Source organism: Anguilla anguilla, chromosome 18 (genome assembly GCF_013347855.1).
Source record: "Anguilla anguilla isolate fAngAng1 chromosome 18, fAngAng1.pri, whole genome shotgun sequence".
Classification (NCBI taxonomy): domain Eukaryota; kingdom Metazoa; phylum Chordata; class Actinopteri; order Anguilliformes; family Anguillidae; genus Anguilla; species Anguilla anguilla.
This window is the reverse complement of record NC_049218.1, coordinates 13,184,023-13,208,776: the sequence shown is the minus strand read 5'-3', so window position 1 is coordinate 13,208,776 and position 24,754 is coordinate 13,184,023. Positions and strand designations below refer to the sequence as shown.

The 24,754-nt window shown below is 50.1% G+C and overlaps 1 protein-coding gene across 1 annotated transcript in view; it reads left to right on the top strand.

Annotated features, from left to right (window-relative positions):
- Positions 1 to 24,754, top strand: part of LOC118218235 (protein kinase C epsilon type) — a 107,798-nt gene that overhangs the window by 22,814 nt on the left and 60,230 nt on the right. The window contains exon 2 of the mRNA XM_035400769.1: positions 15,724 to 15,787. Within this exon, the coding sequence (XP_035256660.1) occupies positions 15,724 to 15,787 (64 nt within the window). The remainder of the gene's footprint in view (positions 1 to 15,723; positions 15,788 to 24,754) is intronic.

Genomic DNA, 24,754 nt, shown 5'->3' with positions numbered 1-24,754 from the left:
AAGAATATTGACGGGCAGGACATGTCTATCCTGGTGCTTTAAAAAGACTTGTGTGGGAATGGGCAGGTTAGATCAGATGTAGAAATCAGACATTTGGTTTCTCTGTCTGTTTGTGCCTTTGATTTCCTAAATGCCTCCTGTTGCAGCACATTGAGCTTATATATAAATTGCTCTGCCCACTCAAATTTCTCTTATGCTGTGTTTAATTTTTCAATTTGTTCTCTGCTCGTATCAGTGTCCAGTCTTTTCCACTGACCCCACTCCCGCAGAACTACCCCTCCTGCAGTACTGACCCCTCTCCCACATAACTACCCCTCCTACAGTACTGACCCCATTCCCACAGAACTACCCCTCCTATATATTTAATTCCCACCTCCATCTTTAATGTCCAGTTGTCTGCAACTGTCTTCCATGCGCAAATCGGCAGTGGCGCGGTCCAGATTCGATCCCAGGCTGTGAGGCTCATCCATATGCCACAGCATGGTGCCTTAACCGAATGAACCATTCAGCAACCTTTCGTGCGTTGGAGGTCACTCTGTTTATTTTAGAGCACACACTGTTTCTTGTCTTTGAGCAAGGCCTTGCTACCATTTTCTCACAGTGATGTTCTTCAGAATAAGAGCAGGTACTTCTGCTTGAGTTTGTGGGTTTTAGTCTTGAGTCATAGTGGAGAAGGACCAGTGACTGTACTGCAGGGCATGGTCAGCCGTAGGAGCACCCCCTGCTTGTTTCCAGTACAGATGAAGTTCAGCCATGGAGGCGCAATGGAAACATGGCTATTGGCCAGGCCAACTCTTCTTTGTACCGTCTCCTCTTGCTCCTCCTCCTCCTCCTCCTGTTTCTCCATCTCCACCTCTTTTTACCTCAGCTTTGGAAGATAAGTCATGGACCTAGCTCCTCCTTCAACAATACTCAATAATTGTGTCTTGTGTTTTTCTGCTGAAATTGAATTTTGAATGTGTGTGTGTGTGTGTGTGTGTGTGTGAGTGATTGTAACTGGTAGTCTGGTATACACATTTATGCCAGTACATGTGGGCTTTTTTATTGAAGCAATGTGACAAGACAAAGCACAACAAACAACAACAATACGGAGAGAATGGCATAGCAAACAGACTATTGGTACTACGGCCATTATTTTTCAAATTTGTTTGTGTGTGTGTGTGTTTGTTTGTAGGTAGATGACAGTACTCTCTCCCTCTCTCTCTCTTCTTCTCCCTCTCCCTCTCTCTCTCTTCTTCTCCCTCTCCTCTCTCCCTTTGACAGATAACCAGCCTGAGTGGACTAACAACCTAATAGAGAGAACTAGTTTATACATCTGTCCCTCGTGTATGTAAAGCCTGAAAGTGCTGATGTAAAGTGTGTTATATCGTGGCCCTGGGGGGTAGCTGTTCTGTTAACACTGTTAACAGCCTTTGCTGTCCTGTGACTGCATATTCATATTGAATGCACATATATATTCTGTTTTGATATACTTATTTTCAACATCAAATATAGAGCAGTTGCTTAGGTTATTGACTCATCTGTTTCTGGGAAAGACCATATTTAAAATATTGATGCAGATTCTTTCTCTGGAAGGTTATCTGCAGATTCAGCTATCTTTTTACTGCACACAGCATAAAATAAAATTCCACATTCGATTAACAATATCTTCTTAGAAAGCAGCTGCCATGCCAGCATCCGTCAGCCTGCTGTCCACATCAAGAAATGTTTACTTTCCTCACTGAAACAGGAAGTGCATCTTTTGGTAGACTTTCTCCTTCCTTCTCAGTTATCCGATGACTAAAATCTTTGGATTGTTCTTAAACAAGTGTATAGGCTGTACAAATTATATTCATATGCAATGCATATGGTGGTAAGCAATGGGTAGATGTGTATGAACTTAATCAGTATTTCCTAGAGGACCATGGGATATGTGAGCTTCTTTGGTTGTCTCTCTCTATCTTGGATTTTAGACCTAATAAGACCGCAATTCATGTTTTCATCGCTCATGTGCTGTTTAAATTATTTTAGAATGTAACGTGACCACCTGACCAGTGGGCGTGGCAAACTTTACCTGCCAAATCATTTCAAAACCCTAAGAATGCCCTCTCAGAACATATCCATTGGAGAAGTTTTTGAGGAGAGTTGGACAGAGCTCCCTGACTGCTCAGATTTGGGCAGCAATGTTGAAGTGGAGGAGAACTGGGATTTGGCTTGGAATTCAATGCATCAGGTGTCAAGAGTTGGACTACCTTAGGGAACCTCTGTAAAAAAATAAAAAAAAACAATTATGTAAAGCAAATAATCTGACATCGTGAACTTTTGTCATTTTCATTTTATTCATTGGCGCCTCGTGCAGACGGCGTATGGCACACGCGTTGCGCTTGGCTGGCGCATTGTGTTGGCGCGGTGCGTGGCAGAGGCACATTACAGATGTGCCGCCAGTCTCTGAAGGGTGAGATTGCGCTGAGATCATTTTTTAGAAGGGAAAGGAAATGCAGGAACGGCTGGCACTGAGACACGTGCAGTGGAAGGTTCCAAGAACAGGTCAAATTAAGGGAATTATACCTTATGGAGGCAGAGGACTGTTTGTGGAGCATTGCTAAGCTGTGTTGAATAACACAGCGGGGTCGCATCCTCCAGCCCATCACGGACTGTGGCCTTGGCGGCAGAATCATTATATCTGAGTGACACGTTTCTGTGGGATTTGTGTGCGTGTGTGCATGTGTCTGATGGGGGTGGGTGTTGATGATGTTGATTACCATGATAGCCCGGTGAATAAGAACGCTGGATTGGGAAGGGCTGGTAAGACTGGGGTGGCGGTCTGGGGCTATGGGGAGGAGTTGGGTAGAGTAGGGTGGGGGTGCGGGTGGGGTGGGACAGGGCCTGCGTTTCAGAAGCAGCACAGTGAGTAAGTGGTGGCTCTCTGGCGTAAGAGGATCTGCCGTCGCCCTGCGGCTTATCTCAGGACTTAAGTCCCTCTCCCTTTCTCTCGTCTCTCATTCTCCTGCTCAGATGTCCCCGCTGCACTGTGTCTGCGGCAGGTTATATAATGGCATGTGATTTATACAATAGACCATATACTGGCCCTCGCGGGCTCCTGTAGCATAGGAGAAAAATCAGTGCTTCTGTTCCACGAGATGTGTGATTGGTTCTGCTGGCATGAATTGTGCTGACGGCTTTCTTCTTTAAAGCCACAACCTGCTGATACAATGTATAGAGATGTTGTATAATGTATATAATGAGACATTTCCCCACATACATATCATGATTTGATGAAATGAGGACATTTAATTTTTGGGCTGACATACCCTTTCACGCTGTAGTCTGGGACAGTCAGAATTAATGGCGAGTTCAGCATGCAAGTGTCCCAGTGGAGGCCAGCTCACCAGTATACAGTGAGGCTCTATGAAACCCAAGATGGGAAGAGCTATTGTTGGCTTTCTGAAACATATGATGTCTCACATAACATGAGCATATGAACAGAAAGTCTGTTGACTTAGGGAGTGGGGTCCAGTGTTGTGATAGGGCTAATTTAGAGCAGGTTCTCTGGAGTTTTGATTGGCTCAAACAAGTCATTTACACCTCATTGTAGCCCCGTCCATTGCGAGGTACATGAAACCTCTCTCCCTCCCCGTACAAAGTGCAAGGAGCCCAGCCGTAGTTACCGGGGAAGAGCGGCTCAACATCACAAGGGGTTAAACTGTCAGGTCGTTTGGTCTGATCCCTGCCTGCTCGACTGAGCGCGTGCGTTTCCATCAGCTCAGCCACGTAACCGCTGGGGCTAATGCACTCTACTTACCCCCCCACCCCCACCTCCACCCTCCCTTCCAGATGGCTTTTATGCTGGACAATGGGTCCTTTTTTTAATCACATCAGTCCCGTCTGCATGTCTAAATATGTGATTTTCATTAGGCGTTTTAGTGCGCTCGACATGGCGGGCGACGCTGGAAGGTGAGCCGCCATGTCCGCCGGTTCCGCGCCGTCACCTGAGGCGCGCCCGTTAGAGGCGTCCTCTCCGTTACCGGGGAGACGAACGAGCGCCGCGGGGTCGACATGGCGGCCTTGGAGCGGAAGGCGGAGCGGACGACCCTTCCGGGCCGCGATCTCTCGTCCGCTGCTCCTCTGCGGTGGAAGGTTTACACGCTCCAACACAAAATAAAAACACCACAGATAAATCTTGGCGGGGTAAGTCGTGGAGTCATTGGCGGGAGGGTTCTGGGTCTGGCAGACGGGAGGTGGAGGAGGTCTGTAAGTGTCGCCCAGTCTGTTCTCTGAGTGAGCGTTGTTCATCTGGCGAGAATAAAAGACCCGATGAAAGGACTCCTTTATGTGTCCACTTCTGTCTGAGAGGACGTCTAGAGTCTTGTCTCCGTTCTCATTTCTCCCTCCCTCTCCTCTGCTCTCTCTCTTTCTTTCTCTCCCTCTCGACATGTCTCTCTGCTTTCCTTTCCTCCTGCGTACCGCTGTCTCTCCCTCTGATATTATGTTTTCATTTATGGTGAATATCCATAATAACATTAGTCTGTCTTTGGTACAGTAAGCCATATATAGGTCATTTTTCTGTCTGCTCCTTCAGTTCAGGTACAGTACGCCCACCTATTCTCGGGCTATTTTAAGACATTGCTGAGCTCCAGTTCTGCAGTCGCCATGACACCCAGGTTCAAGGCCAGTTCCGTCCGCCCTCGCTGAGAGCCGGCTGAGACAGAGCCGCGGTGGGCACTTAGGCCCCCCGTCAGCCAATCAGGAGGGGCCTCTGGCAGGGTGAGATCATCTCTCCAGATGGGGACCGAGGTGTTGTGGAAGCTCCGGGGGTTTAATGGACAGAGGTCCCTGCGGTAGGGGTGATTAATGGGAATCAGAATGTTTGCCGTCCCGTTTTCCCGGAGAAAGACGGCTTGTGCCGCGGCGGACAGCGCCGCCTCTGTGCTCTCTGCCGGGTCTACGTGTGAGCGGCCATGCGCCCTGCCGTCTGCTTCGCCGGGCGGAAAAGTGCCCTTTTCCAGCGCGGAGTACAGATTAGAATCACATTCCTGGATTTCCCTGGGTGAGGGAATTCCCAGAGCTTGGGGTGGAACGGCCGGCCAGCCGGGCCGCCTCCCTTTCTCCCCCACCCCCCCCCCCCCGGCCGGGACACGGCTAGGCTAGGCTTCAGGGAGCGCTTCAGGAGCTGCCCGCTGTGTGGACCTCAGAGCAGAGCCTGGAGCTCAGAGCAGGTGTTCCACATTGCTGTGATTCCAGACCCCATTCCTCAAACACCGTTACATGAACTTGTCCTCCGTGTGCTTCTTATCTGTCTCTCTTTCCATGTGCGCTTCAGGCCTGCTCCCAGTGAATATAACAGTCTAACAGGCCTCTCTGATCAGTGCAGTGTGGATCATGCTTGGGTCACATCGCATAGCTGGTGGACAGGGACAAGAACAAAGTCACCTTGTCTGTCCCACCAAATGAGCCTATCTCTGTCCCTCATTCCATAGTGTTCATAGGATCTTCTTTCCCTGTTTTCTGCTCTGCATCCTTCATATCCCTTCAGTAAACACTTAAAGGCCATTTCATTAATTAGTCATGCTGCTTTCTTCACATGTGCATCACTTGTACCGCTCTCTCTCCCCCCCCCCCTCTCTCTTTCTCTGTTCCTCCCCCTGCTCTCTCTCTCTCTCGCTGTTCCTCCACCCGGCTCTCTCTCTCTCTCTCTCCCTCTCTCTCTCTCTGCCCCTCTCACTCTCTTTCTTCTCTCTCTCTCTCTCTCATCCCTGTTTAAGAGCGTGTGAGGGAGTGAGTGTGCAGTACTGGCTCTGGGCTCTGGGCTCTCCCTGCGCAGGTGGGTGTGTGTGCTGAGGTTTGGGGTTGTCTGCTTGTCTGCTTGCGTAACGGCGTGTGCTTGAGCCGCCCCGGTGAGCGCCCGGGACAGGCTGCTCAGTGTCACTCCTGTGCAACTCCGTGCCAGCGGGCGTTCACTCTGCCGCCGCCGCCGCCGCTGGTAAAACACAACACGCTCTGTGTCCTCCCAGTGCGACTCCCAACCTCCGCATCTCCCTCCCTCCCTGCCTCAGTATCTTTCTGTATATAACAGGGATAAACATTCTCCCCCTGTGCTGAGAGAAAGAGAGAGAGAGGGAGAGAGACGTTCATGCGAGCACTCTGCTTTCAAGGACCCTTCAGAGTGTCCCAGTGCCTCTGTATTAACAAGTGACTGATGGATAGGGCAGCGTTTCTGTCCTCGGGTCTCCTGGGGCCCGTGGCAGAGCACGGCTGTTTGCTGTGACCCCGCCCCTCTGTCTCAGCCAAGGGTTACTGAGCTCACAGTGATATGATTATTGTTGTTGTTTCTGTTTTTGTTTTTGTTGTTCTTGTTGTTATTATTATTGTTAGTAGTAGTAGTATTAATAATAATAATAATAATATTATTATTATTATTATTATTATTATTATTATTATTATTATTATTATTTCAGAAAGCATTTTTCATAGAACATCTGGAAGTACGTCTGCAGGAATAAAACTACCTCTATCCTCCCGATGCTGCTTCATTCCCCTTCAGTCCAGGCAGAGTCATGGGAGTAGAGTCATGGCAGGCAGAGAGATGGGGGCTGTTCTGTTGTGCACGATAAGTCCGTGTCACATGATCAGGGCTGCAGGAGGATGCTGGGTATCTGCAGCCTCTCTGTGGGGTTCACTGGTCTAGTCTGGGATCAGTCAGTAAGGAGCAGCTGCTTAGCGAGCAGCGCAGGCCAGTAAGAACAGCACGGAACAATCCGGACTGCGGAACGGGTGGATGATGAGGGCTGGGACTTTCGCCTTTTATTCCAGCGGTTCATTTCCAAGGACGGCTGTGATGTGTGGAGGCATAAACCACTCTAATTCCTCTCCTCATTTTCCTAAAAGGCACGTGCGCCCGGTGGTGGGGCTGGTGAGGAGGGGAGGGGCGTGGTGGAATTGTTAAGAACGCTTTCCCTTCACAAGTGCCGAACACCATCGCGCTCCCCCCCCCCCCCCCCGCCCCAGCGAGGCAGACGTGGCCCGTGGAGTGATGGGATTTATCCGCTCCACCTGAGAGCCGGATGAACCCGAGGCAACCGAATTTAATGAAGAGAAGCAATTTAATTTCCCTCCTGCGTTTGCACGTGGATGCGATGCGGGAGCGGGCGGCGCGGGGGCCGCAGCGTTTCCATGGCTTCGTCCGCGACCGCTCCTCCTCGGCGGGGGGGGGGGGGGGGGGGGTTGAGCCGGGGTGAGCGGAGTGCTCGCTTCGGATGGGGCCAGGGAATTGACCCTCGGTGCTGGAGCCAGGCTTCTGAGTGCTCTCTCTTGCTTAAGGTCCTTATGATGTGCCTAGCCACCCGTCTCCTTAGAGCACCTTCTAAAAGCAGTGGGACACACCACTGACCAAATCAATGGCCCCCCTATCACAGAGGCCATGGGCTGTCGACCGCAAAGTGATGCGTTTGCTGTGACCAGATTAATATTGCTTTACTGGCACTACTTTCTCTCTCTCTATCTCTCTCGCTCTCTCACTCTCTCTCTGTCTCATTTCTCTCTATCTCTCTTTGTCTTTGTTTCAAATGCTGAAATGCACTTTCAGATTCAAATTCAAATTCAAATGACACAGTCAGAGGGACCTTATTTTGCCAAAGCAGGCAAATCCAGCAGGATCTTCATCGCCGCGCACCGGCCTGTTTTGGATGCTGACCGATTCTGCGCCGAGACAGCCCGCTCTGGCAGATATTCCCCCACCATCTGCTGCCCGGCCCGCAGATCGCACCGCCCATGCTGGCCCAGGTCAGCTCAGCGTCAGGGTGGGGGCGGGGCTGTTCCGATGGGGGAGTTACGTAAGCGCACATCCCTCGTTTCCAATATCTGGCGCTCTGTGCTTTAAGTAATGCCATGGATATAGAAGGACATAGAGAGCAGAAGCGTTCTGTAGCGCATATAGTGAGCCGGGCAGCTGTGACCCAATCTCCCGACACACTGCCACCCTGCAGGGGGATGTTACAGGCGCACAGACCCCCAGCTGGGACACGGGGTGCAGTCTGAGCCGTACCCCATCCACAGCGTCACAGTGGCTGAGCTTTGAGCCCTCAGCGCGCACACACACACAGAGAAACGCATGTATACACACACACACACACACACAGAAACGCATGTACACACACACACACACACACACACACACACACAGAAACGCATGTACACACACACACACACACACACACACAGAAACGCATGTATACACACACACACACACACACAGAAACGCATGTACACACACACACACACACACACACACACACACAGAAACGCATGTACACACACACACACACACACACACACAGAAACGCATGTACACACACACACACACACACACACACACACAGACCTGGACATCTGGCCCCCTTGTGAACTCTTTCTAATGTGTCGTTCTCTGTCATTAACACCGTAGTTCCACAGGGAATTTATTGAGAGTCTTTGTTGTGGAGATTTTTGGACCACTCACAAAAAGCAAAGAAAAAAAAGAAACGTAGTCTGTGGTTGCAGCGAACTGAGAGAGAGAGAGAGAGAGAGAGAGAGAGATGGAGAGAGAGAGAGAGATGGAGAGAGGGAACACAGAGTTCTCTGAAACGCTTGCTGTATTTAATCTGTCAGTCTGTGTAAATCAGGACTGCGAGGGGAGGGTGACGGATCTGTGGCAGGTAGATAAACAGCCTGTCTGTAAGTGAGCGCTGCACTTGGGGGTTGTTCTGTGGGCCGTCAGCACAACCTTGCCAGCCCCCCTCTCCACACTAATGGAGTGGTGGGGTGGTGGAGGGGGGGGGGGGTGTCTGCTGAGCATCAGACCCGAGAGGGTAAAGGTGGGGGGGTGGGGGGAACTGTCCCTTTCTGTTGTTCGGTGCGGGCTCTCTACGGACTGGGGTGTGAGATGCTGCGGCTGGGTCTCCTCTCCTGTCAGGGCCCCCGGCATTGCGGGACACATCCCATAATTCCACTCGGGTAGCGCCTGGTCTTGCGGCAGGGTCTGTTTGTCTGTCTTTCTCTTTGTTTCAAACAGAAAGGCTCTTGAATGGCTCTTACATGTTTTGGTCTCTGGAGTATTGTTTCAGTTATTATTTGAACAGTTTTTGTTACTTAATAGATTAGTTTACACGTCCATTATTTTCTCAGAATGTTTATGTGGCTGTCTTTAAAGGGGTCAGCTCTTGTCCTGTGCTTAGGTTTTACCTTTGTATAAGACACAGATTTTGAACCGTGTTTGGTCAATATTTGGCGAAATATGGAACGATTGCTGTTCCAGCTTGGATGAGGCAATTTTTGGTTGATATTTGGTACGCACAGTGTAAGGACTGTCACACTGTACATCATTCTCATTAAATTAAAGACTGATTGGCTGCTTAAATTTACTTTCAGATAGCCACTGTGAGCTGTCCACTGTCTCCTCCCCTTACTACTAAAAGGAGTGCTGCCTCTTACACATATATCTGTATCCTGTAATATGTATAAAGTGCATCGTACATACTCAATTTCTTTTCCTTTCTCTCTCTCTCACAGACACACACATGCACAAACGCACGCAAACACACACACACAAGCACGCACACACACACATGCACATGCACGCACACACACACATGCACAAACGCACGCACACACACGCACACATGCACAAACGCACGCACACACACGCACACATGCACAAACGCACGCACACACACACACACACACATGCACAAACGCACACACACACACACACACACACACACACACACAGGCCTTTCCTTCCTTTGGCTGTGCGCTATATTTAGCGGCTTGGGCACCTGTGAGACTGAGAGTGCGGCGTTTCAATGGAAGCTTGCGACATCGCAGGAAAGACAGGCGGGGGGCGCGGGGGGTCACGCGGCGGGATAACAAACACGTCGCCACTCAGTCAGCATTCCAGATGACATCATCACCTGAGGTGGGGGCGGGGTGCGGGGGGGGGGGGGGGGGGGGGGGCAGAGGGGGGAGGGGTCAGAGGACAGCCTTCCTGTGACAGGCTTGGAAACTGGCCTGCTGGGAGTCTCCATCTTGGAGTCTTGTGACTCCCAGCATGCACCACAGCCCCCCCTCACATGACAGAGGGAATGTTCTCTTTTTATTTCTGTTCTATTATAATTGTATTCTATATCTATTATACAGATTGTTCACACAGCTTTTTATTTTTATGAGGGTTTAACACTTTGCACATGGGTACAAGTAGAGTTTGGAGTAGAGATTCAGGCTGTTGGTCGCAGTCCCATTGGGAATATTATTCAGTTCAGAAAGGTACTTATCCTAAAATTGCTTCCATGCATATCCGGCTGTGCAGATCATTAACGTCAAAAATTAGCATTGTAATTCACACTTCATGAGGCGGACTGCTTAGCATGTAAATTAGTCACTGATGTTATCTAACGTGTCTGAGAAAAATCCTATTTATTAGCAACAAAACAGCCGCTGCAAACAGCCAACTCTGTGGCTTTCATCATCGTACATACGCATTGGCTCTCTCTGCACCTTTTTGGCTGGGTGCTCCATCAATGACAAAGAAAAGGAGAAGCTTCCACGCATCCCAGGGTTTCCTAGCCTCGTGGCAGCTACTGCGCGCGTTAGCGCCAGCGCTAATCCCAGGGGCTGGGCCGCTCGTCTCGGCGGACAGATTGTGAGCAGGAAACGGCTCTGTGACTCAGAGATGCTCCTCGACGCAGCGGAGAACGGTCAGCGCGCGCTTTCTCACAGCCCCGACTTGGGCGCCGGTCCTGCCAATCACAGTGAATCTGTGAATATGTTGCAGTACTGTGGAGCATTGCTATTCATCCACTGCGAATACAGTGTGTGTGTGTGTGTGTGTTTATGTATGTGTGTGTGTGTGTGTGTTTATGTATGTGTGTGTGTGTGTGTGTGTGTGTGTGTGTCCATTTGACCTCAGGGCCACTGAGGAATCACACATCTGACTGAAAGTACTTGCATAGATACAGTATCTGGTTATATCTCAGATAATATATTTGCAGTGTTGCCTGTGTACATACTTTCTTTTTTTTTCTTTTAATGCAATTCATTTTATTGTTAGAAACATAGACTCGGATTACATAGAGTGCCCCATTTTATCTCTCTGTTTCTGTGTGACAAGGGCAGCCTTCGTGTCATTGATGATAAATCCTTCTCTCAGGATCCCAGACTCATTTTGAAAATGGCACTGTGTGTGCTGATCTCATGTGGGGGAAAAACCTGGGAAATGGTATTAATGTGCCTGGCGCAGCAAGACGGAAGCCTGCCACTGTCCTGCCACTGTCCTGCCACTGTACTGCCCGTCCTGTCCAGTCCTACCCCTGTTTTGCCCTGTCCTGCCCCGTCACCAGTGAGGATAGTTAGGCCTCCACCCCACGGTCTGTCCCTGCCTCGGCCTCACCTGAAGTTGGGTCGTCATGACAGATTCAACCATGTCAATGTCATCGATAGGCAAGGCGTACTATGGCTTCCGTAGTGATACTGTTGGTATCTTTAGCTGTACTGTGTAAAATTCCACATATTTCCCTGGGTTTAGTTCTTGCCTTCATTACCCATTTGATAGCGTGATGTACGGCCCCGCCCACTGGTGAGTCATGTGCCAGTTGGGACAGGTGTCACTCCTGAGAGATGCCTGACAGGCGCTAACATTTCCGTTAATCCCCCATCGCTCAAGCCTGACGGTAGCTCTAGAACGTTCCCCCTCCTGCCCTCTCCGTCTGGCGCCCGTCCTCTTGCCAGCATCCCTCGCCCCATTCCCGTCTTCCCGCTGCGCCATGCTGGCGTTCCCTCTCCCTCCGACAGGAAGCCAGAGGAAGCGGGGACTGCCACAGGCGCCGGCGCGGGCACGGGCGGGCGCTCTGCAACGCCAGGCTGCCGGGCCAGTTCCTGCCCGGCAACAGAGCCCGAGCATGGTGGGTTTGGAGAGGTTACCTCCGCCCCCTCACCCCCATCTCTGTCTGTCTGCTGGTAGCTGGGGTGGGGGCGGGGGGAGTCGGAGTTATTACTTAGTGAAAATGTGCTGAGCGACAGAGGAATATACAACCTGCGGGAGGACAAGCGTGACTGCTGTGCACGTTCTCTGACACGGCACGGGTTCTGTGAGAGCCTGCCTCCCTCTTTTACCCCGCCACCCTCCCTTCCCCGCGCCCTGTTCTCCCGTGTTTACTCTTGAAGTCTTCCAGCTGACCACACTGGTAGCTCTAAACTTTTCCACTGGTTGCCAGGGAGATAGGGAATGAGAATGTTGAGCAAAGGACACCTCACGTGTTCTTCATCCTTATTGTTTTCTTTTCTGTCTTTTTTTGGTTAATCCATGCCCCCCCCTTATCTGTTGAGTGTTCTGATGCCTTGTGAAAAACTGTTTGATCAGATCGGGTTTTGTACCTATAGCCAATGTACTGAATGAGTCTTGGCTGGACTTGGTGCTCAGTTCCATTGTCTCTGTTAAGGTGAGCATTGCAAGACATCCATGCTCATTTGATGAATGTCAAACTGACAATCTATTGGCCTGGAGCAATGACATACCGGGCTGCAAAGCTTGTCACTTTCACAGATGGGCCTAAGCTCTGAGGTTAAAGACCATTTTAACAGCTGATGATGTTTTGTGAGGCAGGGAATTATGCTTGTGTTCTTAAATATAATGCTTGTGAGTTTCATAGACATGTGATTTTCTGTCAGTGACGATAGAATGCACAATAATACTGTGAGTTTCTTCATAATTCCTCACTTGATGCGCAATAAATACTGCTTCAGTCATCAATTAAATTACAGCGTTTAGCAGAAGTTCTTATCCAGAGGCACTTATGACAAATTACGTTTTTACATACAATTCATTTTATACAGCTGGATATTCTTACTGAAGCAATTCAGGATAAGTACCTGAAGTTGCTTAAGGACACAACGGTAGCATCCCAGCTGGTAATCAAACACACATTCTTTCAGTTACCAGCCCAGTTCTCTGAGCATTATACTTCATATACTTCAAAAAATGAACTGAAAGATTTTGCTATTGCTCTAACTCTATTTATTTTGTTTTGACTGAATGTGAGGTGAATCAGATCCACTTTTGCCACCTGTGACCTCCAGCTGACCTTAGCCCCCTGGTCTGTGACACAATCACTCGCCTCCCAGCCAGTGTCTGCACTCAGTTGCTGGTGAGTAGAGTGCCCCAATTATGGTATTCCGGGCAGGTGAAGTGAGTCAGCCGAGCCAGTGGGGGGCGATGGTGTTAAACCCGCACAGACGGCCTGACAGCAGGCCTTCTCCAATGAAGACACCAGCACTTGATCTTCAGGTCCACAGCTCTGCTGGCACCAGATGGAAACCACGCTGTCTTCGCAGCCGGGGCCGAATTCACAATTTCAGATTGATTATCACCACCTTATTTCCACCTCACTGAAATAACTTCGGTCTCATGCACTGCTGTTAGCTGGGGTTCCCATACTTCCTGTGCCCAAGACCTGCTTGTCTGTGCACAAAGTGCGGTCCAGTGTTTAACACCCCGCAATAAATCAAATCAGGATGCCAATGCAATGCTCCTGTCTTTCAAACTTTATTCAAAAAGGAACATACACAGTCATTTCCATGATCATCTTGCCTTGTGCTCCCATAGTTCATTGCAAAGCCTTTGCCTGTGGTGTCTGTGAGATGAAACGCTAATGGGAATTGTATTACAGTACCACATTGGAAGACTGGTTTTGCCGACACAACAGAATTGTTATTGACTTGTGAATCTCATGACCCACCACAACCCCTCTCAAGACTCCCCATTGGGTCCCAAACCACTATGTTAAAAGGGCCCCCCTGATACTTGCCGTTCTTCTGAAGCAGACTTTCTTTTAGCTGACTCCATATCTCCCTCATTCCTGATGGAGGCTTCGGGGAGGGCTTGCAAGGAGGAGCTGATCAGGCTCTGGAGCAGAGGGTTGTTGGATCAAAGCCGTGGTGGTTTGTTGCTACTGTACCCTTGAACAAGATACATCTGCCAGATTGCTTCAGAAGAAAAGCCCGGATGACAGGCTCTGGTTTTAGTCAGATGTAAGAGCAGTAAGTCATCTGGACTAAGGGTGTCCCCAGAGCCTTATTGACCAAAAAAAAAAAAAAAAAGCTTGTGGATTTACTGTGTGTCTGCTGCTCAGGCCACAGAAGGGTCTCGTGGAAGAAGTTGATGAGTAGCTGTTGTTTTTATTCCTTAGTTGTGCTGAATGGTGTTATTGTTGCTACTAGGCTTCCATCTGGCTCTTCTCCATGCGCACTCACTCGCTCTCTCTTTCTCTCTCCCCATGCTTTGGTTGTTTGGTTGGTGTTTTTCTTAAATCATCTCTAGCCAGGGAAGAGGGAGGGGTGCAGGCTTTTTCTTGGTGTCTCCAGGGATCCGCCACGGGGACCAGAACCTGCCCCACCCCACCCCGCCCCGCCCGAACCAACAAGCTGGCCTCTCCTAATGCATTGGGGTGATTGATCAGGCCTCTGTTCCGGGGCCTTGTATCTGCACAGTGCCGATTAATAATGTGTGCTGGAATGTGCAGAAAATCGCCATCCCCGCACTTTCTTTATGTTTCAGGATCTTTTTCAGCAGTCCCCCACACCCCCTCCCTCCCTCCCTCCCTCCCTTTCTTTCTCTCTCCCTCCCTCTCTTCCTCCATCCCTCTGTGCCTACTTCTCTCTCCCTCTCTCCTTTTCTGTAATGCGATTATCGAGCTCCCTGAAGTACCGCAGTGAGGATGTAGCGGTTTGCAGCCGAACTGCGCCTAGGTCCTCCAACCCCAGTTTTGCTGCGGAATTGGCATAGCTGCTCAGAGTTCCCGAGCGCGGTGTGGGCGACTACTGCGACTGGAAACTCCGTGGGTTCCCATCAGCGCTCTACACACTCCCTATTAAAAAGAGACATAGATAGTGAGAGAGAGCGAGAGCGAGAGAGAGAGAGAGAGAGAGCTCTGCTGTGGTGTCTGACAAGGGAATGGAGGGAATTGATCTACTGACTGAACAGGGTTGAGGACTGTGTGTGTGTGGGTGTGTATGTATGTGTGAGAGAGTACATGGGGGTCTGCTTGTGAAGTAGGGAAAGCGACATGCCCATGGGGGGGGGGGGGGGGGTGGAGTGGGGAGGTGACATCTGTTGTCAGTTCACACTGCTGAATGTTCTCGGCAGGCTTGGGCTCCTCCGTCTTCGGCTGTGTGGAACGGGGCCTGTTCCACACGCACACCCCCTCCGTCTCCGGCTGTGTGGAAGCAGGGCCTGTTCCACACGCACACCCATCTCCTGGCCATTTCCTCCCGTTATCCATTTCTAATAGAGCGCCTATTAAGTTTTCATTAACTTCTGAAAGCAGCGCTGAATGTCTCTCCATTACTCCAGGTCCAGTCCGACCAGACTCCCTGAAATCAATACCCTTGAGAGGGAACCGATATTGCGTTTGCTGCGTGTGTAATTTGTTCAGAGCAGTGTTCAGGTTCTGCTTACACAGACTAAGCGATGGAGGCATTATTAACATGGGCAACAGCACACCAGCTACGGAGTTCATCGTCAACCGGACCTTCTCAACTGCAATTTCAAGCATCGCTTAGGTGAAACGCATTGACATCGTGAGATGCTGAAATTCAGTTTTTGTTTGAGTGGCTCACCATGCCTGTGAAGCTGCCTGCTGTGTGGTCAACATCAGCATGTGTTGAGTAAGGTTGTCTAAACTCCTCCTTTTCTTCCTTCTTTCTCTGTTGGACCTGCAGATAGACTTGGAGCCAGAGGGGAAAGTGTACGTCGTCATTGACCTGTCGGGATCATCCAGTGAAGGTAAGAACAGGTGTTCAGGCAATGGGGCGTGTCAGCAGAATGTGCAGGTGTGTCGGTGTTGGCGATGTATTCGGGTGTGCCTGTGGAGCGTTTGGTAGTGCAAGTCGAGCCAAGGTTTATAACCCTCTGGTTTATTCCTCCTTGGTTGGGCCTAGCTGTCTGCATTAGTGGCGTCAGTGTTAAGCTCAGCTGTGTCAGTGGAGTGCTCAGTAGTGTGTGTTGAGCTTAGATAGGGAGGCAGGAGGCAGTACTGCCAATGTTCATCTCAAGTTTTCTAGTGTGGTGCTGAGGTCCCCAGGCTGTGTATGTTCTGTAATGGGTTAACGGTAGATCGACCACATGCTGTAATCTTTACAGTGCTCCTCTGCTGTAACCTCTGTGGTTTTTTTTCTGTTCCAGGCGGCATAGTATCATTTCTTTATGCAACCTTGAAATTATGCCAAACTCTCAGTGCTGTACAATTACGGGGTTTGACCCGCCAACTGAGAACTTGTTGGATGGCATACCTGCCACCCCAGTCATTACTTTCATTTCGTGTCTTAGCTTTTCCACGGATATTATGCAAATGCAATGCAATGATATAAAAGGCAAGATTATAAATGATATGTTCTATAGAGACCTCGTGTGACTTCAGTTGGTGTTTTTTATATGCTTTTCAGCTCAAAGCATGTTTCATTGGTGTTTCCTGTGAAACAAGGATGCTGCCTTGTTTTCGGTTTGAGGAAACTGGCATGTTTCAGGTCTGGTGCGTCAGCCAAGCGGTGAGCCGGTAAAGTCTGAGTCAGAGAGCTTTGGAACCTTTGACAGCCTTTGGACAACAGACCCGGCCGCTGAACATTAGGAGACCTCAGCGTGCGTGCTCGTGCGCGGTTAAGAAGTAAAAAGGGCGGATGATTTGTTGTAGGTATGGCTCTCTCAGCACCTTATCGCCAACCCCCTTCCTGTTCCTCCTGATTTATCTCCGGGTAGAAGTGGGTCGCGCCGCCCTACTTAGAGTGCGCCCCAGATTCGTTGCCGCCCGAAGCAGTGGAGGCTAATGAGGACGATGTTTTCGAGGGACACAACGGTGAACACGGGGGAAGCCAGACTCGTGTGCCAGTCACGTGCTGTCATTGAATCTGTTTGTCTCCCATTGGCTAGGTGCCCTCATGCATCAGCTGTGATTGGCCACAAGGTTAATTGCAATTTGTTCAGAAGCTACTGGTGTCAGGCCTGGCATTCATGGTACTGGTAGACTGTAGACTATCCTAGCGTATGGTGACTTCTGATCATTTCGGTTTATCATCAGCTTTGCTGACAAGTCATCACTTTCTTCTTTGTTTTGTCCCCCTGGGACTTCCCCTCCTTCCTTCTCACCCTGTCCCCTGTTTCCTGCCCTTTCTTTCTCACTCCCTCTCATTCTTTCACTATTCATACTTTCTTTCTTTCTTTCTTTCATTCTCATGCATTCTTTTGGGCTTTCATCTTTTTTCGCTCTCATTTTCATGCTTCTCTTTCCCTTTCCCTCACTCATCTCTCATTCCTTTTCACACTTTTTTCTGCTTTTTCTATGCATCATTGCTTTCTGTTTTGCTCTAGCATGCTCAGAGAAGGAAAAAATGTGCTTTTCTGGCACTTTTACAAATGTTTTTGCTGTTTTGTAATCATTGCTACTACAGGAAGTGGTCTGTTAGCATTTCCTGTGGCTGAAAGTTGGTTGTATTGGTTAGGAACAGATTCAATGAGTGGGGAAGGCATTGTAATGCCTCTTTTCACACTTTTATTCATAATTCTGTCCCATCTAAAATAGCATGTCTTATTTAAAATAATTTGCTCCTTGAAACAATTTCAAGGCAGCTCAGTTTTGCTGTTCAAGTGTTCAGCAGCTCCTCTGCAAATTCACAGGATATGAGGAGTTGAGGGCTACAGATGAGATTAGATTATTTTTTATTATCAGATTTCTATATCTGTTGTCAGATGCAGGATATTCTGTCTCGGAAAATGCTGCATCTCACGTGGGTTGCCAGAGCTGACAGAATCCCTCTCCCGTGACGTGTGTTGGGACCTTGGCACGGACAGCAGCAGTGCACTGGCAAGCTGCAGCCAATTCTAAATATTAGTGCTTCGCCATCCTCTGTTTACAGAGCGGGGAGATTTCCTCTCTCTCCAGAGTTCAGGAGAGAGAAAGCAAGGGAAGAGAGAGAGCAAGAAAGAAAAGGAGAGGGATGACGGGGAGAGAGAGATGTATTGCGCTGCATTATAACCTTTCTAATGCCAGGTTAGTTTGAGGTTGAACAAGAGTCAGTGAGTGTACAGTAGTTCTGTCATGAGCCCCAGGAGGCCTGCAGTGCTGTCCTGGGCCATCTGCACACATACATGAAGCACGTGGGAGTCTGTGTGGGCGGGGGGGCGGTGGGGGTAGTGAGGGTTTAGTGAGTGTCAGGTATGATGGGAGGGATGTGGATGTGCAGTGGTTGTATTTATCTGTGTGTGTGTGTGTGTGTGTGTGCGTGTATCTGTGTCTGTGTATATGTGTGTGTGTCTCCAAAAATGGGATTCACTCCACAGGGCTCCTCCTCACTCTTTTAACAGGAAATAATTCTTTTTGAAACCCAGATTAATGATTAATTCTTGATCAGTTGTTATGAATTTGCTTCACATATGGGGCACATTAACAGTCTCAGAAACTGATACACTCCTTCTGTCACACTCTAACACCTTCCATTGGCCTATAGGGGCAGCTATCCATCCTGGCCCTGGTGGGATCTTGCTTACCACTGTTGCCATGGTGCTTTGTAACTGTGCTGATGACCTGTTCATGCTGTAATCTCTGTGGTTGGCTTGAAGTGGCGCGGTTCACACCCCAGAGTGCCGCCCCGAGTTTGACTGAGTCCCGGGCGTTAATGGAGCCGTGTTATTGAGTGAGACCCAGAGGTTCTGGAGAGCAGAGACGCAGGCCGAGCTTCAGCCTGAGTTCGGCAGGGGACCGGAGAGTTAGCCTCTCTGCACTAAGTGGCCCGCAGCATGTTTAAGTGAAGGACGGGAGTGCGGAAGGCCAGGGTTGCTGGAAAGAAAACGATACGGTGTGGAGGGCCGGAGAGGTGCTTGGTTTGTGTGAGGAATCTGGCCCCCGCCGACGGGAGGGGCTCCATATGCCCGTTCACGTCGGGCGTGGTTGCACATACACACACATGCACACACACACACACACCACATGAGAGGTTAACATGCTACCTGTCAGCTTATCCTTCTGGAATGACTCCCATAATTGTATTTACAATGTTTCCTTGTTAATTACCCTCATCCTCTATTACACCATAAGAATGGAAATAGTTAATAGAGTCATCATTGTGTGTTTTTTCCACAGTGGGGAATTCAGTTCCGCTTTTTGCTCCACTGCTGTGGAAATGTATTTTCCTTTCCAAATGGTGTGTGACTTTAAATAAAGTGCTGTTATACAGAGTTTAAGTACTAATGTCTGCTTTGGTGTCAGAGGCTTAAGAGATGAATTTTCCAGTGTGGAAACACTGCTTGAATTGTCTTTTACACTGGCAACAAACAGCGGGGAGACATTAGAGGACATTGGCCCACAAAGTGCTGCAGTCAGAGACCTAACCGATCATGCAACGCGGAGGGATGGAGTGACTTTTCTCATTATCATAGATGGGAGCCAAGCCAGAGCCAGACAAAAACACAGTGTCCAGGACAGAGTTGAACTACAGCTCCCATAATGCACCTGGCCAGTTGCAGTTCAGTAGTGGTGTGACCACCAGACAGTTTCAGACGAAAATTGAAATGCTAGATGCGCAGCTCTTTAAAAGCACTGGCGATTGAGTTTAAGGGAGTTTAGACCGCGGGGGTAACGGTGAGTCCTGTTGTATCAAATGGCCACTTGGGTGCCGGATCGCTCTCGGGCTTTGTTCTGGCCGCCCTCTGGAACTGCACCGGCTGGAGATTGTCTCCGGAGCTGGTTTCCTGAAAGCACTGGAGTGCAGATAAATGGATTAGGAGAGTGGATATGTGAAAAGTGAGCTGTTACACCCTCATAAGAGAGAAGGGGGGAGAAAGAGAGAGAGCAAGGAGGAAAGAGAGGGGGAGGGAGAGGGGAGAGAAAGAGGTAGGTAGAGAGTGGTTGGGGGGAGAGTGAGAGACGAAGACGGGGGAAACAAGAAATTTGAAAGAGAGGTGAGAAAAGTAAGGGTGGAGTGAAAGACAGAGGAGTCCAGTGGGTGGGAAGGAGAGAGCCAGACAGAGAGAGATATGTCTTTCTTTATGTTTAAAGATCTTTCTGTCTGTGTGTGTGTGTCTGTCTGAACAGCAGGAGGAATGCAGTGCTAAGGTCTGTGGGAGTGAAAGCATTGGAAATGATTTAATGACTCAGCAGAAGGTTGCAATGACACAGCTTCAACAGTTTGTTTGGCTCAAACTCGCAGGAGCACACATGTGGTTCTTCTCACTGTAAACGTCGTGCAGGTCGGAGGGAAATACTGTCCAACGTAGCCCCTCCAACCTAATCTCTGCGGGTTTTACAACATCTCGATACTCCCTTCTGGATCCCCCAGAAAGATTTGCACACCCGGACTGAAAATTGATGATGAACAGGAAGGCAGTTTGGTCGGTGAAAGCTCCTCTGTGTGGAAGTCCTGAATAAGATGTTTCACAGTGGTTAATATTTGGCAGTGTGGGGAGGCGTTTAGCTGCACGCATGGGTAGTTTGTGTTGTACATTTGTAAAGGACAGAGTACGTCCTGCTGTTATTTCACGTTGGCGTCTGCTGAGTCCCTCCCCTGAGTTGCCCATGCAGCGCTTGGGCAGCGTAGCGTGTGCTTATTGGCCGGGCCAAGGCCGCCAGCCTGTTGCTCTCTCTTTATTAATGAATGCACTGGTAGCCACCCCACATTGTGTCCTGCGGCAGTTCTGAGTTGATTTTCCATCACGGTGTGCCAGCAGCACGGGGCCTCTGTGTGTGTGCGTGTGTGTGTGTGTGTGTGCGTGCATGTGTGTGTGTGTGTGTGTGTGTGTGTGTGTGTGCGTGCGTGTGTGTGTGTACATGTGTCTATGTGTGTGTGCATGTGTGCCAAAACGGCAAAGTTCCACAAAGATCACTGTCCACAATAAAGTTTAAACACAGCCAAGCCCTTCATTCCTTTTGTCTGTTCATTGAAAAATGAAAGTTGTGCACTGCACTGGAGGGGGGTAACTTTGCTAAGCTAACTGTGTAGCTAGACGGGGACCAAAAAATGGCTTGTCATTGGTTTCTAGACTGTTAGTCAAATAAAGACTTTAAGGCTCTGTATCGAAAGGCTTGAAGGCTCTGTGCTGAAGCCTTAAACTTGCATGTATGTCTTGCATTTGAGTCGGCATAACTGCGCTTCTAATAAAATTCGCGACACATTTCAGCCGGGGAACTGGCAGGAAAGCCAGGCGGCCCTGCCAGCCGAGCTGAGAGAGGTTGCCCTCAGGGTCTGCCAGTGTGAACGGTGCATAACCGTGCCCTCCGGCCTATTGTGTGCGCCAGTTCCCCTTTCTCATCCGCACAGTGTCCCCATGGAGCAGTGTCCCCCGCCCACAGCCCCTACCCAGAATGCGTTCCCCACACCTTCAGGGGAGTGTTCTCTACTGCTGTCCCGCCCGTCTCTATCCTTTTCCCTGGCGCCCTATGTCCTGGTTTGGGACGCTGTGTCAGCGCCCCTCTGTGTGGCCTGCTGTCGCTCCGTGGGTACCTTTGCCGCCCCGGCTCGCGCGCCTGTCCCCCCGTGCGCTCTATAAATAGACTTCCCGCCGCGGAGCCGTCCGGCGAGCGCGCCCCCTTCGGCCTGCGAGCGGACGGGACCTTGAGCGGAGCCCGGCTCAAACAGGAAGGGAGGGCTAAAGGCCCTCTGTCATGATGAGTCCAAAATAGCCCATTGTTGTGTAAAAGGAGAGGGAGAAAGAGAAACAGAAAGAGGGAAAGGGCGAGAGAGCGAGACATACAGAGCGAGAGATAACGTGAGAGAGAGAGAGAGGACAGTTAGTGGAGTAGTGCGTAAGTGAGTGAGTTGAGGGAGAGGAAATGAGAAAGATAGATAGAAAGAGGGACGGGTGACTGAGTGAGTGTAATGGAGAGCAGTAGAGAGAGGGAAACTGCTGCAGCGATGGGCTGAACAGACAGACGGATGTGACATATTCAACACGTGTACAGTACGGTCCTGGAGTGGATTGCCTCTGAGGAGTAGACCCGTTGTTGATATATTAAGACGGTAAATGCAATCAAAGGCTAAAATCCTTCTTTGGAAACGGCAGGCAGTTCTCTGGAATCACACAGAGCAGACACTAAGCCCATCTCCTCGTAGGCCTGCCAACCGCACAAAGTCAGTCAGGTTGTTGTGATGTCTTCGGTCCTGTTCTACGTCTTTCATCGCTTAGTTACTGATGTGTAGCGGGCTCGGTTCCACGTCTGCTCTCGGGCTGCGCAGCTCTCGCTGTCTCTGTGTTTATTGGGGTCCGGGGCTGGAGCTGTGTTTTGCGCGGCTGGGTGGCCGGGGCGGGTGACAGAGCGGGGTCACGGCGGGGTCACGGCGGAGTGTGCTTTTCTCTCCGGCCGCCGCCGGGGCGATGAGGGAAGCTTGGCCGTCTTCCAGCGCGACGCGTTCGCGCCCCGGCAGCGAAGCGCCGGGCCCAGACAGCGGGGCTAATTATCCAACCGGCTCCGCGAACGGCCAGCGCCGGCGTGCCCGGAGGGCCCAACAACAGAGCGCGATTGTCGTCTGGTGACCGTCGCCGTGGCGATGAGGAGGACGCGGCCCTCGGGACCCCCCGCCGCGGCGCATCGCTGGCTTCGCCGCCCGCCGCCGCGCCACACTTAATTTCTGTTGTCTCCCCCGTCTGTGAAAACAGCCAATTACCCAATGTGCGCGGCCTTCGCACATTCTCCCAGCATGCAGCCCTGCCTGTCTGTGTCAGCCACGCGCCCCCTGCAGGTGGAAAGGGGGAACTGCCTCCCTCTTCTGTCCGTAGGAAAAAAAGCGAATTTGATGGATTAAATGAAAAGCGCAGGCATAAGAGATGAAGGGGAAAGAAGAAATGGTGAGCTAACCGGAGTCCTCCAATCAGAGGCTGTCTGGTGCGTTTGATGTGTCTGAGCGATCTGATTGAATGCTGTTGGGAGCGGTTGGAAGGCTGGATGCGCTGATTGGCTGCTGCTAGGAGCATTTTGCGGTCCCCGTGATCAGATTGGTCTGTTGCCCGCTGCAGTGATGGAGTGCTGGGGAAAAGGGCACATCTGTGTGTTTGTCATGCGAGACCTGCACAGATTCCTCACTCAGCCCACGTCAGCCGGCCGCTTAGCGGCATCACACGGCATTGTACTCATCAGAGAGGACGGTCGCCCTGTGCCTGTGATGGTCCTGGGTCCTCGAGCAAATCCCATGCTTAATCTGGGATAATTCCCAGAGTGCTTTGCTGATTACAATGCACTTTGAATATCAGGCTCACTGTCCTGGACCCTGTTTGTATGTGTGTGCGTGCGTGCGTGCGTGTGTGTGTTCGTGTTGTGTGTGCGTGTGTGTGTTTCTGTCTGTGTTTACGTTGTGTGTGTATGTTTGTGTTTATGTTGTGTGTGTGTGCATGTATGTGTGTGTGTGTTTATGTGGTGTGTGTGTGTGTGTGTGTGCGTGCGTATGTGTGTGTGTGTTTATGTGGTGTGTGTGTGTGTGTGTGTATGTGTGTGTGTGTTTATTTGGTGTGTGTGTGTGTGTGTGTGTGTGTGTGTGTGTGCGTGCGTATGTGTGTGTGTGTTTATGTGGTGTGTGTGTGTGTGTGTGTGTATGTGTGTGTGTGTTGTGCAGGTGCGTGTTTGTTTGTGTGTGTGTTCTCACACGTATCTGGTAGGTGTGACTGGAGGCCTGTGCTGACCGTGAGAGTCTGCCTACGGTACACACTCTCACTCCTAGAGGAAATCAGCCTTAAACACATGAGGGAGAAGATGGCTGCAGGAATCTCATGAGCTTTCTTTTTACTCTTTCATCTTTGCACCAGTAAAAAAATAATTCAGCATCACTCCCAGGCCTTGGGAACCTAGGGTAACAGCAAAGAGGCACAGGAAGCTCTCCTCAGGCCGCGAGGCGGGTGCAGCCAGCGCGGTCTACCCCCAGTGTGGCCGAAAGGGGGTCACGTGACCAGCGAGAAGCTTTGTCTTCCGCTGGACGCTCTTTCCTGCCTCCTTCTGCTGGCCGAATGTCAGACCAGCTGCGGAAGAGGAGACGCTCTCTCCGCACAGTCAGCTGTCCGTCCGGGGGGAGATTTTATGATACCGCCAGGACCAGCCCCAGCGAGATGTAAACTCGCAGTAAACTACCTCGTGCTTCTCTCGGTCAAAAGCTTTCTCCTTCTCTGAAATGAATTCTCGGGCGTTCTTTGTTTTTGGCATTTCAGCGTTGTGTTGTTTTTGAGAGCACGAGACAGATTGCTCTGTTTTTTTCTTAACAGTTGCCAACAACTGCTTTAAGTACTTTTAAAAGACACTACAATCATTTTTTTTCCCCTGCAATTGAATCGTTCATGCAGCCGCAAAGTCTTTAAGGTCTGTGTTTGCTTTAATTACATCATTTCCACACTTAAACATTGGACCTTCTAAGTGTGTACAGAACGGACTGTACAAAGCTGAGGTACAGTATCCACGTTCAGAGGAGACGGGGTGTAAAGGGGCTTACTTCCAAAAACGCTCTGCAGCAAGTAACTGGGTAACAGAAGAAGGGGATCTGATTGGTGCTTACTCTGAGGCTCCTCCCTTCACGGTACAACAGAGTACTGCCTCACAGTCTCCTTGTCTTGTTCTCCACCCTCAGCCCTGAATGGTCCTACAAGGTGCTAAATGCAATAGCAGTCGATGATGAGGTGAATGCTGTACTTGTTTGATCCATAGGCACTTACATTAGTGGGAAAGAACATTCCTTTGCCAGGCACAGTCTGTGTGATGATATCTGTAGTAAGTAACAAGCAGGCTGTAAG